The 15,111-nt window shown below is 35.2% G+C and overlaps 1 protein-coding gene and 2 long non-coding RNA genes across 4 annotated transcripts; 2 read left to right on the top strand and 1 right to left on the bottom strand.

The window, feature by feature from the left end:
* Nucleotides 1-310: 310 nt before the first annotated feature.
* On the top strand, nucleotides 311-3,392 carry LOC147299520 (uncharacterized). Its single transcript, XM_086231015.1, has 8 exons — nucleotides 311-459; nucleotides 648-722; nucleotides 1,204-1,272; nucleotides 2,308-2,384; nucleotides 2,494-2,582; nucleotides 2,706-2,835; nucleotides 3,177-3,267; nucleotides 3,339-3,392. The coding sequence occupies exons 1-8, from the start codon at nucleotides 349-351 to the stop codon at nucleotides 3,390-3,392; spliced, it is 696 nt and encodes a 231-aa protein (XP_086087141.1). The 5' UTR covers nucleotides 311-348.
* A 191-nt stretch (nucleotides 3,393-3,583) lies between these two features.
* Nucleotides 3,584-4,553, top strand: LOC147299519 (uncharacterized). Its single transcript, XR_015120000.1, has 3 exons — nucleotides 3,584-3,791; nucleotides 3,868-3,927; nucleotides 4,140-4,553. It is a non-coding gene; the product is annotated as an uncharacterized LOC147299519 (long non-coding RNA).
* A 577-nt stretch (nucleotides 4,554-5,130) lies between these two features.
* LOC147299518 (uncharacterized) lies at nucleotides 5,131-6,711 on the bottom strand. Of its 2 annotated transcripts, XR_015119986.1 has the most exons (4): nucleotides 6,544-6,711; nucleotides 6,170-6,427; nucleotides 5,960-6,034; nucleotides 5,135-5,843 (listed from the first exon to the last, which is right to left on the bottom strand). It is a non-coding gene; the product is annotated as an uncharacterized LOC147299518 (long non-coding RNA). The 2 variants fall into 2 exon arrangements; XR_015119985.1 differs by having other exon boundaries at nucleotides 5,131-5,843; nucleotides 6,170-6,711.
* Nucleotides 6,712-15,111: the final 8,400 nt, after the last annotated feature.

Here is a 15,111-nt window from a genome sequence, read left to right as displayed (position 1 = left end):
CCAACCCCTTCGCTAGCGACCTGAGTTTGGCTCCTCATCTGTCCAGCCTCCTCTTTCCGGCTCTTGAGTCTTGAGTCTTCACTCACACTCAAGTCTGCCTATATCGCATGAATATTATTCATCTTCGTTGGGTATGTATAACCTTTACAAAGCCATTTCTTTGTTTTTTTTTTGGCCATGTTTACAAAGCTATTTAAAGCTAATTAATGCTAATTTATTTTCTTCCTTCTCTGCCATTTTTCTTCATATCAATCATCTTTTTTTGAATTCATAGATAATTCCTTTAGCTGTAGATTTTTAGTCCCATGGCTGAAGCTAAATTAGATAGAAAGAATATCATTGAAAAGTATGTATTTGCCGCAGAAAGATAGCAGTGCAGTTAAAGAGGCACTTGATCAGCTAAGTGAAGTTGGTTGGGCCAAGAAATGGAGTTCTCAGCCATATGTCTCACGGCGTACGGTCAGTCTCCATCACAAATGTGAAGTTCTGGGAAACTGCTACCCAAAAATTAGCCACATCTACAAACTCATGCATACATGTACTTGAATGATAATGATCTGTTCAATGTATTGAATTATTGTTTATACATTTGCTTGGTTGGAAAATAGATAGGTTGACTCGTTCAAGTTTCAACATTTATGCACCAGACTTCTCTTAGGGAGCTGACAACTCTTGGAATTAAAAATGCAGAAACCCTTGCAGTTCCCAGTGTCAGAAATGATGTAAGTATTTGTAACACTGGTTATTTATTTGTGCTACTTGCATTCAGAATGAGCCAAAATTATATGCAAAAACTTTCTTGGATGTTCTTACTTTTACATACAGCTTCTTAACCTTTAGGCTCTTTTGTGCAAGTTTGTTTTGCAAATCGTCAACACTACATTTATATATCTATTTCCTTTTTTTTATGGTTTCAACTTCTATGAAGACAAATCTCACATCAGCAAACCCTTAATCCAAACTACTTAGATAAAAGATGTCCAGACCAATTTTGAGTTAAAATTGTCAGCATCCTATTGTGAATTTCTCTACCTTTTTGTCTTCTTATCTTTCTTTAATCTTTAGTGAATCTGAATTGTTATAAACTGACTGGAAAGACAAGGCACATCACATCTAAAATTGGATGCGGCTCTTTCTATATGCATTTTTCAGGCATTGATTTCAAACTACTTTTTGTAATATTAATATCTCTCAGTGATACAGGCCGCTTTTCTATTCACCGTGGTGGGGACAACAGGATTCTTAGGTCTTCTTGCTGGCCAACTTCCTGGGGTAAATTTGATTATATCTCCTTTTCTCTGTAAGTCCACATATAAATTATACAACAACTATCTTAGACAGTGTGATTGGGAGGGGTTGTTTGTGTTCCTATATGTGTGTAATGATAATTTTCTTTTCAATTTTTACTGTTTTTTTCTGTACCAGTGTATAGTTGAGGTAGTGTTTTTCTTCATCTATTGACATGAAATCATGCCTTTTGCTACTTGTACGTAACTATATGAATGTTTTCATGCAAACATCCTTTCTCTGATCTCGATGAATATATAGGAACCTGGTCTTTGAATTATATTGTTACAGTGTATCACTACCTGCATCAGATTATTAGTTTTCTCTCTTGCATCTTGTGTAAAAGTGGAGGAATTTTCTCAGTACCTTGCTGGTGCATTTGATCATACATTGTGCATGAATTCGAAAGGTCTGGCTATATAAGAGGGTATGAGGAATCCAATTATTATGTAAGCTAGCCCTTTTTTTTTTTTTAAATTTATAAGGACCTATGTCAGGCAAATTTTATTGCAGCGAACTAGGAGAAAGCATTTTGGGGTCAAGCACGAATAATCTATAGTGACTTTCATTTGATTCTTGATAGTTAAAGTATGACAAGCAGACCTCTGTCTTGAATGTCACAGATAATAATAGCTGCTTGACATTTTCACTAAACAAAGAAATTGAATGTCACAGATAATTATAGCTACTTGACATTTTTACTAAACAAAGAAATTAACTTATGCACACAACTTAAATTGTAGAAGAAGTTTAAGACAGAAAAAGCAAGGGATTCTGTTTCATCTTTGTATCAGCCTAATCATTTCCCAATATTTGTCAACTGCATTTTTGGGATACAGGCTTGCCTTGAGGTCTTTTGCAATAATATTTTTGTTGAAGTGTTGAACTGTTAGATTCACATATTGAATTAGAGGAATTATAGAATATAGAGAAAAATTTGAATGCCTTACAGAGAAATTTTTTTTGAAAAGATTCTGGTTTTTACTGACATCTTGGGTTCTCACTGTACCAAACTTGAAGGATTGGGGCTTTTTTGTGCCATACTTGATTGGGAGCATCTCTTTAGTTGTTTTGGGTGTGGGAAGCACTGCCCCTGGGTAAGACTAAGTTTTATATGGAATTTAATTTGTATGCCTTGATACTCTTAGTGTTTTAACAGTTTTTCTAATTCTTGCATTAAAAACTAAGCTTTATCTGCACTTGTAGGCTTCTTCAAGCTGCCATATCTGGCTTTTCATCATTCTTCCCAGATTATCAGGAGAGAATAGCTAGACATGAAGCTGCTCATTTTTTAGGTACTTCATTTCATTAAAACACATATCAGATTCTTAATATCAAACTTTCTGACTGATAAATAGCGCCTCGGATTTTGAGTTGCTTACTTGACATACTGATAAAACAATTTTCTCTTTGGATAGTTGCTTATTTGCTGGGCCTCCCCATTCTGGGGTATTCTCTAGATATCGGGAAAGAGCATGTCAATCTCATTGACGAAAGGCTGGAAAAGCTTATATACAGTGGGCAGCTTGATGCAAAGGAGCTAGACAGGTATTTATATGATAGTTATAGCTACTGGAATTATCAATTTGCTTCAGTAATATTTCCTTCTGAAACTGCAACAAATGTACTCCTAGTGCTTTTGAAAATGGTGCATCTTTTCACTGTAAATCCATTAGTCTGTCTCATTGTTTCCTGATAATCTGATTTGGCTTGTGCGCAACCAGTCCATTTGAATATGCCTGTTGCAATGTTTCCACATGACTCTATCATATTCAAATGCAATACATAGTTGCATTTCACTGCAGGAAAATATATCCTTATAAATTGATACATTTGAAGTCTATAATATGTGTGTGGTGGAGAAGAACTAAATTGTAGTAGCCTTTTAGGTTGGCAGTGGTAGCAATGGCTGGACTCGCAGCAGAAGGTCTGAAATATGATAAAGTGATTGGTCAATCTGCTGATCTTTTCACTCTTCAGGTTTATAACTAGTTAAATACCATTTTCCTAAGAGTAATTGTTTTGTGGATAATATGTTATCCCAATTTCAGAGACTTGATTTTAATTTTTCACATATTCTAGATCTCTTTGTCCAAAGAAGCTAATGGATTGATTCTTGTTATTTCAAAATGCAATGATGTATTGTTATTCTCTGTTATGATTTTGGCATATATTGGCGTGGATCTGTAGGTTGGATGAGTTGGATTCTTCAATGACGATGAGTTGGGTTCCATGACCTGTTTTTTTAAATTTTTTTTGTTCTCATTTGTGTGGTTATGCAGGACTTATTCCCTTGTGCTGTGATCCTCTTTCTTTATTTTTTTATTTTATTTTTTGTATAATAGTAACCTTAAAGAAACTGAAGCAGCATAAAGAGGTTCTTTTCTCCAACTTTTGAAATCCATCTTCCACAATAAGATGATTTACTAAAACATGTTTTATCTTTTGCAGACTGACACTGCTTCTGTCTTGCTAGAAGCCACAATAAGATGATCCTCTCAATAGTGCGTGCTTTTTTAAACATTTGTATGTTATGAAAGTCATAAATTTTATTCATTTTTCCTCTACTTCGTGTTGCAGGCCCTCAGCTTCCCTTACTTGGGCAGTGCTTCAAAAAACATGAGGAACCAACACTCTGCAGTAAGTACCCATTTATATCCCATTTCCCAATAATTTATTCTCTGCTAATTTATTCTCAATTATTTGATCTTTCTTACATTTCTTGGTTATGTTTCATTTGTTTTATGTAAATTTCTTCCATGGTTTTTGATATGTGGATTGGTTCTTTTATAGCATGCAAGTTGGGAAAAATGTTTTATTATAATGTAATTTGCTATGCTATATATTTTCAGTGGTCTAATCCAAAGCACAAGCGAAGCAGTTACACCCAAGCACAAATTGATGAGGTGTGGGTTGAATGGGGACAGTTTGTCATCTCGACTTATATATAGCCATGTCGGTACGTATGAAGTAGGGTACGTTAGCCATTTTGTGGTATTTAGATGGCCAAGCCAATTTTTTGTAAAGGAAGAACAAGTGCATGCAGATTTTAGAACAATGTAGTCAAAGGTTTAGAAAATTGCTGCCATGCCAATATTTTGAAAGTGTAGGCAGCTTTGAATTGGAACAATTGATGGGGTTATGGAATTTAATTTGATCATGGCTGGGACTATTGTTTTTGTGGGATTAATTTGTAATCTTTTTATTTTGTACTTAATTGGAATGTTTGGATGAATGAAATGCATTTTTGTACTTGGAATATTTGAATGGAAGGCAAATTTGAAAATGCACCAATTTTAGGCCACACATTTGTCTACTTGCATATCCATGGCATTTATATGAGGTTTTGCACAAAAAAAAAAATATATATTTCACACCAACCTTACATATCAGATTTTAAGTACCAAACCGATATGTTGTACACCTTTTATATCCGATTTTAAGTACAAAACCGATATGTTATACACCTTTTATATCAGATTTAAAGTACAAAACCGATATAGTATACACTTTTTATATCAGATTTTAAGTACCAAACCGATATGTGATACACCATTTATATCCAATTTTAATTACAAAACCGATATGCTATACTCATTTTATATCTGATTTTTAGTACCAAGACGATATTGAATACATTTTGTATATCGGTTTCAAAATTACTAATGATATCATAAGTATCTTACATATCGGAATGTAGTTTTTAAGGTATCAGAAATCATTAATATCTGATAACAATGATGGTATATCATATCGGATTATCAAACAAATACGATATCTAATATAATATAGACATCAGTGAATAACCGATATGTAATATGGGAGAATAGATATCGGCACGCATTATATCGGTTGGAAACCTAAATAGATATCGGTTTATCACTGATATATATGAAGGTTTTTCTTGTAGTGTACAGACAGTTAGGTTGTAATTATTATTTAGGTAATTAAACATGTATATCATATACCATAAAAAAACAAAAAAAAAAATTTTGTAACAAGGTGAAGTGGAAGAAATTAATATTTGTGATAAAAAATACAGAGGTTAAGCACATACATGTATGTATATGTATCCAAAGAGTATATGATAACAAACGAATATGTTTCTCCATAAATAAGAAACATATATACCTCAACTGTTAATCCTTTTTCGGCTATTGGACCCTTTCCCTCAACCAAATTATAATATTTCAATCCATCAGCTATCGAGGTAACAAATAAATAAAAAAAAGGGTTAAATTCAAATTCTAATTAGGAAAGATTACCAATTCCTTCTCACAATCTTTGCAACTATATATATAGATTATTAGTCATGGGATATTAATAATATCTGCAATGGCAATGCAATTCTACAATAGACTTTCGGGGCTGGATTTGTAACAGTTTCCATAAGCACAAAAAGAGATGATGTAAAGAAAAAAGAACTGAATCAACCATTTCAAGACAAACTTGCACAAAATTTGAGAAAACATTGTGGCAAGAGCAGTACATCAAATATATGACCCAACCAATTAAATATTTTTTGTTCAGTACTTACAAGATATTCTATGTTCAATCTGCATAAAATACGAATAACACACATGTTAGTTAGTCCATCTCTCTATACTCGACATATCCACAAATGGGAACTTCAAATTAGAGGAAAATATGTATAACAAAATGAAACACACACCTGGAAGAGAAAAGACCTCTGCTTTGTGGCCATCAAACTGCTTCGTTACTCAATACCCAGGCCTACCAATTTTGACTGCAAGCACACATGACAGAGATACACATGAGTAAATTCAAGACCCTAATTCAATGGAAGAAAAAACTCAAAAAGAAAACAATAAGATTGAACCCATAAACAAAGAAATTTCAATGGAAAGAGAGAGATGGGTACCTTCTGAGGTGGTTGCGCATGAAATAGGGATCTTTGGCGAGATCCATGTTCTCGAGGGCAAATCGTCAGAGACGCTTTTGGTGGTCGATGGATTCATTTTGGTTGGAGAAGGCGCCATCGCTGCCAGGCTTCGAACCCATTCTCTGTCCATATCTTCTCAGTTCTCACTTGCTGACTGAGTGACTCAGAGACTCGTCAGATTTGCGATTTGGAAGAAGCTCTCGCTCTGCAGTTCTTTCTTACTTTTTGTTAGAAAATCTGAGAAATCATCGCACCAAATATGGATCGATAAAGGAATCAAACATAGATCAGAAAAAATCCCATTTGGACTTAAATTTTGCAAAAAATTCAAACCCTAACCCAAATCAGTGTACCATAGAAGATGCGTGTTCACCTCCCAGATTGATCGATGTTGATATTAGGGCTAAGAAGGAATGGTCAGTGCAAAGAACTCAGTAAAAGAAAAGGGAGAAGATGTATGGGTAGAAAAGGGAGGAGATGTAACACAGATGAAAAGAAAAGGGAGATGGAGGATGAAGATGGAGTTCAAATGGGGATGAGTGTTTTGATTAGGTGAAGTGAAGTCAGAGGGCTTTGACCCAAAATGACTTACGTGGCGCGATGAATTTTTCATTAAGGTGAGCGTGTTTTTGTCAAATACAAAGACCCGCAAATTTTTTATTTTTGTGTGACTTGCCCAACACAACGGTTTTGCCTAATACTATTGTGTTTAATAATTTAGGAAAATTCATTAGACCAAATAGCATTGGCTATGATACCTTCATATAACGATTTTCTAAAAATCGTTGTGTGTTAAACAGAGATAACGAACAAAATAAGAACCGTTGTCTATTCACCGTTGTCTATTTATACAATTGTAGTAGTGTCTCAAAAGGGCAAGTGGAGATTGAATAAAAAGAGAAAATTTAGAATAATGGGCAATGACGCCGAGAGGCTGGATCATACAAACTATTCAGCTGAGGTAAATTGTATTTTAGTTGTTAAGGTACCTACGGAAGGCCAAGTAAACACCAGCAGTGAAAAAATAGAGGAGTTCAATGATAATGCCCAGCCAGCCCCATCCCAGATTGAAGACAAAGGTCAAGCCACTATTGATGAGCTCCAAGAAATTAATCTAGGAACAACTGACGAACCAAAACACATTTTCACTAGTGCGCTATTGACTCAAGAAGAGCTACAGGCTTATAAACGTGTCATACAACAATATTAGGATGTGTTTGCATATATGGGTATATCAAGACATGCCTAGTTTGGACCCAAAAGTCAGTTCACAGGTTGAATGTATCAAATCAATGCCGCTATGAACAATAGGCTCGATGCCGATTTTGCCCAGAGATGACAGTCCAAATTGAAGCAGAAATTGACAAGTTAAAAAATGTTGGTTTCATTTGAGGGGTCCAATACCCTACGTGGCTTGCCAGCTGTAGCACCCCAAATTTCAATGGTTTTGGTTTAAGGGTGCTACTTAATTAATCCATTAGTTTAGCACTAATTGTCACATTTTAAAACTCAATTATAGATTTAATCCACAAATTTAAGTTTATGAAAAATAATTTTTTCTATGATTGTCTGTTTGTTATGAATGCACTCATGTTAACTATGACTTGCTTGGTTTAAAGTTTGATTTATTGACTTGGTTAACATTTTATTGGTACACTTGAAAGATGTTTTTGACATAAGTGATGGTGCATGCATGGCTAGTTGTTAGGCTTACCAAAGGGTTAAGAGTTTGACCTCTTGAACCCTAAGGTTGACCAGCTATAGTGACTAGGACTAGAACCCTAGGTTACTTGAGTAGAAGGAAAAGAGGACAGACTTGGTAAGAGATGATGATGACCATGGTACATGGAATGGTGATCATGATTTAGATGGAGTGAGGTTTCGGGTTGTAAGAGAAAAGAAAATGTAATGATGGGTTTTAATTAAGATGATTAAACAAGGAAAGGTCTTGGATTGGCTAAAGGGCTGTTAAGCCTAGTCTAATGGGTTAATTATCACTTTAGTAGTCCCTAAGGGATTGGCCAACCAATTAAAGCCTTCTTGAGAAGCTAAAACCTGAAAAATCACCCCATTAAACCCTTTCACATGCCAAACAGAAAACTGAAGAGGTAACTCTTTAAATTTCCCTCCAACAGCAATATCCTTCCCTTTATAAATCAAACCTCTTTCAGACAAGCCTTTCCCACATTCATTCAGAATCTAACGAGAAGAACTTGAAGAGAAGAGAGAGAGAGAGAGAGAGAGAGGAACTTGAAGAGAAGAAATCAACTTGCTAGGAGAAAGGAGAAGAGTGCAGCTTGCACTGCCTTTTGAATGAAACTTTGGTAAGAACCTTAATCATGTTCTTTAAACTCTTGAAGAGTTAGTTTTTGGGATTTAGGTTTTGGTTGATTGGCTAGGATTAATGGCATTCCAAGAAATCCAAAGACTTACATGTTTTGATCTTTTTTGGCAACTTTTCTACTTATGGCCTCACCTGCTTATTTTTTAATTCTGTATTATTTTAGAAAAGCTTTGGTCTTGATATTTTATGGGTTGAAACTAGACACCCTAATCTTTATTTCAAGTCAAGAAACACTTGAATCCAACCTGTTATGGATTTATAGTGGATTTTACAAGTTAACTTAAATTGCTGCCAATTCTGCAAATAGAATTTGCATTGAAAAAGTGTTAGGTTTTTATGCATGAATTTCTCTATGCTTGGAATTTGAATATGAAATTGTTACAGTAGTTCATAGACATGATTTCAAAACTTTTTCAATTAGTTTTACTCTATTTGGTTCAGTTTACACAAAAATAACATTTTTGACCATAAGAACAGTGATTCTGTAGAATCAGCTTTCTGGTGTGAGATTGTGCTCTTCAAAAACCATACTTGCACAACTCCAATTGTTATGAAAATATTTATGTATAAGTGTCAACATGTCTACTAACTTTTTGCGAAAAATCTTGTTTAAATGATTTTTGTATAATTTTATAAAAATGGCAGAGCAAACATTGCTATTTTGATCCTTTTGAAAAACTGATTTGGTACAAAACTTCAAACTCTTGTTTTAAAAGCTTTTTGACTTGTGCTCATGGGATGAGCAAGTCACATTTCATCCTTAAGGATGCTTGAAAGGCAGAAGGGAGCCTATTTGCAAATAGATCACAATTTGGGTTGTCAAACCTTTTGTTTTAGAACTAAAACCTAGAAATAAGTTCCTGCAGCATACCTCTTTTGCTCTTATGACTTTTGTTTTGGTTTTAAGCTTTGAAATATAAATTATTACATGATTTGAAGTTTGTGTGAAGTCAGTGAGTGGATATTAATGGATTTGGGAACTCGAATGCAACCTAACTTAGCCAATAAGCCAATAAACCCTAGGAAATCATGAGTTTGGTTTGTAAAGGCTAAATCTAATTTCTTTATGCCTTGAACTAGAACATCATTCTACTTGGAAGTGCAGCAAGAGTCATTCCAAGTAGGGGGAGCTAGTCTACTTAAACCTTATGTTTTTAATATATATCTATATGTATATGTGTATGTAAATGTTTTTCTTTGGTGCTATATACTTAGTAATGGACTGAGTGTGGATGATTTAATTCAATTCATACCTTTTTTGCAGTAATATACCAAGTTAGCACACATAAGAAATTACATGGTTCTAGTTTTAATAGATTTCCTTTAAACATTTAATAAGGGCTGCTTACTTAATTTGTTTAAGAAAATCAACATGTGAAAGCATGTTGATGATTTCAACTTGCTTTAAAAATGAACGAAATTTATTGATTTTAGATTTGACTGGTAACATAATTACACTTAAGTTAAACCAATAGAATTTGCATAATTGGAAACTACCTTAAGGATAGTTTAGGATAATATGTAACCTGGTTTCCTTGTTCTAGTCTTGCATGATCTTAGGGAAATAAATTAATTAGATCAAAGGCTAGGAACTTAACTAATAAAGAAAGGGTTAAATAATCCATTATGTCTCGATTCAAGAATAAAATGAAACAAGTCTACTGATTTAAGTAATTGCTTACAATGTGATTTTCCTGCTTGCACTATTGGAAATATGAGACATAGTTATATGACTTGTACAATGAGTTAAACATGTGTAAATGTAACTGCCATTACATGATTGATATGCATATTACAAATCTGGTTTACTTGGGGGTAGATTCTCTTTTTATGGCAACTGCCTATGCATTACATTTGACATTCATAGTTTATGAATCAAGAATGTATACTCTAATGTGTTTTGAGTGTTTGGACTTCCTAATTAGAGATGAAGGGTTAAATATTTCTTTATCGATCCTTGGGTTATTCCCTAACAGTATGCATACAAGTTACTCTAAAAGGTTATGTGATTTAAGAATATACTAGAGGGGAAGAAATAGAATTATTTGCTTACATTAGAGGACATCTCACTATCTAATGCCTATTTGTGAGTATGATATTGTGATAGGGGTAATGTTATTACAAATTAGGGACAAGTCCACTGTTTTTCTTTGAAATCTTGACAGGTGAGCTTTGTTATGGAGAAAAGGTATGCACTGCATGATTATATATTTTGATATGCATTTGCATCTCATGTACTTATTCATGGTTAGTTGTGAGAATCAATAAAATGTAATACAATGTCATGTTGATTTGAGATTGTTGTTTATACGCTTATAAACAACAAGTGACCTTGGAACTTGTTTATGCTTGTATTCTCTTAACTATACTAAGTTTCTAATTATATGACATTGACTTAGATATAATGAAAATGCCCAGTTGCCTTACTTATACTTTGAATGTGATTGAGCCAGTTTGGAAAATGTACATGATTTTTTTAAAACCTACTTTGTTATTAAAGAACTATCTTGAATTGTCTGTAATGGTTTTGGACTGCTTGAGCATGTGATCAACTGCTTTGGTGTTTGGTGATGCTCACCCCTACACAGTTTGTTAGTGCAAGATACCCTTAAGACAATGTTTAGATTTGTAGAGCTTTCGGATTCAGAAGAGGGAGGATGTTGGAAGAGGAAAACCCTAGTGTTGAGATCCCAACATCCCCTACATCCGACCACTCGAATGATGGGGAGGAGGATCCCATCATGGATGAGTGTGTAACCATCCCTTTTATTTTACCTTTTGTTTAAGAAATCTGTTATTGCAGTTATTAAGGATTAGAATGGCTCATTAATTACCTAATGCTATTACTTGATTTTATCTTTGGTACTTAAAACAGATTTTAAGATATGACTCTCCAATATGATTTCTACTTTTAAAGGTTTTGCTTGGTACATTATAAAACAAGGGTCTATTATTCCTTTTTTAAAATCATATTTAATTTAACTACTAAACCTAAGGAGCTCATCATGATGATAAAGCTTCCTTGGCTGCATTTACACTTACTTGTCTTAAAAATAAAAAATAAAAATATAGCACTCTTTTGTAAGCTATTGATTTATCTAATTTGTGTCTTACTTTGATTATTGGCTTTGGAGTATTCTCATTAGGGTTTAGTGAGTTTATTTTAAGGTTAATAACCAATGTGGCGCTGCCACATGCCCAAAATGACTGGCCCCAATTTGGGGTGTGACACCAGCGTTGTTCCAGTCAAGAAGAAGAATATATGGTCAGATACATATCTGCATTGACTTTAGAGATCTTAACGAGGCATGCCCTAAAGATGAGTTCTCGCTCCTTATTATCGAACTTTTGGTGGATGCTACAACCAGGTTCGGTGCATTGTCCTTTATGGATGATTTTTCGAGATATAACCAAATTAAAATGGCACACGAAGACGAAAAGCTTACAACATTTCGCACTCCTAAAGAAGTATTTTGCTATACTGTAATGTCTGTTGGGTTGAAAAATGCATAAGCAACTTACCAGAGAGCTATGACGGTCATCTTCGACGATATACTTCATAACATATTAAGTGCTATGTCGACGACCTAGTTTTCAAGACTAAAAAGAGGGAATATCATCTAAACAATTTAACATTGGTGTTTGACAGACTCCGAAAGCATCAACTCAAAATGAACCATTTAAAATGTGCATTCGGGGTTACATCCGAGAAGTTCCTTGGTTTCATTGTCAGATATCGAGGAATTGAAGTCGATCATAAAAAGATCAAAGCAATCCTAGAAATGCCTCCCCGACACTATGTAAGAGAATTATGAGGATTGCAGGGAAGGTTAGCCTATATAAGAAGGTTCATTTGGGATGAAACATGTCAAAATGGTTTCAACAGTATTAAAGAATATTTGTTGAGACCCTATGTGTTAATGGCACCAATCAAAGGGAAAACCCTAATCCTGTACATTGCAGCATTAGAACTCTCACTGGGGGCATTGCTCACTCAGAACAATGATAAAGGAAAATAAAATGCTCTTTATTACTTAAGCAGAACACTCGTTGATGGAGAAAATAAATACAACCTCATCGAAAAGATATGTTTGGCCTTGGTGTTCGCGGTACAGAAACTACTACACTATTTTCTCTCTCACAGTGTCACCCTGATCTCAATAGTAAATCCTCTCAAATATCTGATGTCAAAGCCAATGTAGTCAGGGCGCCTACCAAAATGGTCTCTGCTGTTGTCAGAATTTGAGATCAAGTTCGTGGCTCAGAAAGCCATAAAAAGGCAGGCACTTGTAGATTTCTTAGTCACACATCCTGTTCCAACATGGAGCTACCTAAAGGTTTACCAGATGAGGAAGTCTTTACAACAGGCAGGTATAGTGTTCATCACATCATCAGGAGGTCTGATCCCATATTCGTTCTCCATTCTAGCCATGTATTCAAATAATGTAGCAGACTATGAGACACTCATCATTGGCCTCGAAATTGCTGTAAAGATGAGAATCGATTGTCTCCAAGTATTTGGCGATTCACAGCTTATTGTTAAACAGCTAAATGGCCAATATGAAGTAAAAAGAGACGCATTACTCCCGTACCACCAAAGGGCGAAGTATCTGATGTCACTATTCCAAGACATTTGCATTAGCCATATCCCATGGTCAAAAAATGATAAGGCTGATGCGTGTCTAAATTGGCAGCGTCTTTGACACTCCCTGATGAAAGAGACACAGAGATTACCGTTGAGGAACGCGCGTCAAGTATTACCCCCAACATTGGAACGCATCAGAGAAGTCAAAGAAACCAATAATGTGACCATATCAAAGGATACAAAAGAAATAGACTAGCGTCAGCCTATTATAGAATACTTTCAGCAGGGAAGATTGTCGACTAACCCAAAGAAAATGGTTGATGTAAGGCGAAGAGCCACCTAATACATATATCAAAATGACACCTTATACAAGAGATCTTTCGATGGGATACTTTTGAGATGCCTATCGAAAAGTGAGGTGGCTTGTGCTCTTTCTGAAACTCATGCTGGAATTTGTGGTGCTCATCAGGCTGGTCCAAAACTCGCAACCTAGTTAAAAATGTTGGGGTACTATTGGCCGACAATAGTACAAGATGTAATAAAGTTTGCAACCACCTGTAAGGCATGCTAATCCCACGAAGACTTCAGACATCAGCCTCCACAACCTCTTCATCCAACAATGTTGTCATGGCCTTTCAAAACTTTGGGACATGACGATGTCGGTATCATAAGGCCTAAATCATTCTGATTGCATCAGTATATTTTGGTTGGGACATATTATTTCTCTAAATGGGCTGAAACAATTCCTTTTAAGGAAGTCAAGGCAGAAGACGTTGCAAATTTTATCAGGAACTACATAATCTACCATTTCGGGTTTCCATCAAAGATAATTTCAAACAACGCCACATAATTCAAGTGTAAAGCTTTAGTCAAGCTATGTGGGAAGTATAATATCCATCACTCATTCTCTGCAAGTTACAACCCGTCCTCAAATGGTCAAGCATAAGCTTTTAATAAAGTGCTCTCTAATATTCTGAAGAAAATGATGTCCGGAAATAAAAGAATTTGGCATGATTGTCTCCCTGAAGCATTATGGGCTTACAGGACGACTATTCGTATATTGACTGGATGCACTTCTTTCAATATTGTTTACAGCTCAGAAGCAGTGTTACCTTTGGAGGTTCAACTATCGTCCCTAAGGGTCGCCATTCGATTGATGAACCCGGATGAAAGTACAAAAGTCATATTGCCAGAGTTAGAAGACGAGAAAAGATTGGAAGTCCAACAGAAGCTCGAGGTCCATCAAGCACAAGTGGCACGCGCCTATCACAAGAAGTAAGATTCAGATCTTTCTCAATGGGAGACTTGGTTCTGACTGTCCGAAGACCAGTTGTTATTACCAGAAAGGCCCATGGAAAATTTCAATCAAAATGGGAAGGACTCCATGTGGTTACTAAGTCTTTTCCAAGGGTGCCTATGAGTTGTTTGATGTTCATAAAAATCTCTTTTACTCTTGGGTAAATGGCAACTTCCTCAAGAAATTCTACATTCAAGTCCGTTGGATTGAAAACCCGAAAGGGCGGTCCAAGCAAAAGTTACGGCTGAAATAAAAAATGCTCACTAGGTTGAAAACCCGAAAGGAAGATCTAGGCAAAAGTTAGAGTGCTAAAAAAAAAACAATCCTCTTTGAACTACAGTTAATTGGCTTGATCCCTCAAAAGAGGGTATGTAGACAGTCTAGTCTCAAGGCTAGGTGCAGTTGCCTAAAACTCAAAATTTTCTTTCTCCCCAAACTAAGGGGTGAACTACGTTTGGCTTGATCCCTTAACAGGGTACGTAGGCAATTTGGTTTTAGAAACCAAATGCAACCATAACATTCCAAGAATAAATATTTTCTTTCATCAATGAAGTTAGTGCAATTTAATACAGCAACTAGTGTTCAGAGTATTTTGAATGGGAAGGAAAAAATATAATTTATCTTTAATAAGAAATATCATGTTAGATAAATGAGAGAATTACAAATCAAGGTCTACCTAATGCCATCAGTGAAGT

The sequence above is a fragment of the Dryas octopetala genome, chromosome 1 (assembly GCF_963921425.1).
Source record: "Dryas octopetala chromosome 1, drDryOcto1.1, whole genome shotgun sequence".
Lineage (NCBI taxonomy): Eukaryota > Viridiplantae > Streptophyta > Magnoliopsida > Rosales > Rosaceae > Dryas > Dryas octopetala.
This window is presented reverse-complemented; position numbering and strand designations above follow the sequence as displayed.

What these genes read in the sequence shown, in the direction of transcription:
- LOC147299520 (XM_086231015.1), top strand. Translation starts at nt 349, where the DNA reads ATGTATTTGCCGCAGAAAGATAGCAGTGCAGTTAAAGAGGCACTTGAT. An exon ending in CATATGTCTCACGGCGTACG is followed by an intron (nt 460 to 647) that starts GTCAGTCTCCAT and finishes TTTATGCACCAG; the next exon opens with ACTTCTCTTAGGGAGCTGAC. An exon ending in CTGATCTTTTCACTCTTCAG is followed by an intron (nt 3,268 to 3,338) that starts GTTTATAACTAG and finishes TCCCAATTTCAG; the next exon opens with AGACTTGATTTTAATTTTTC.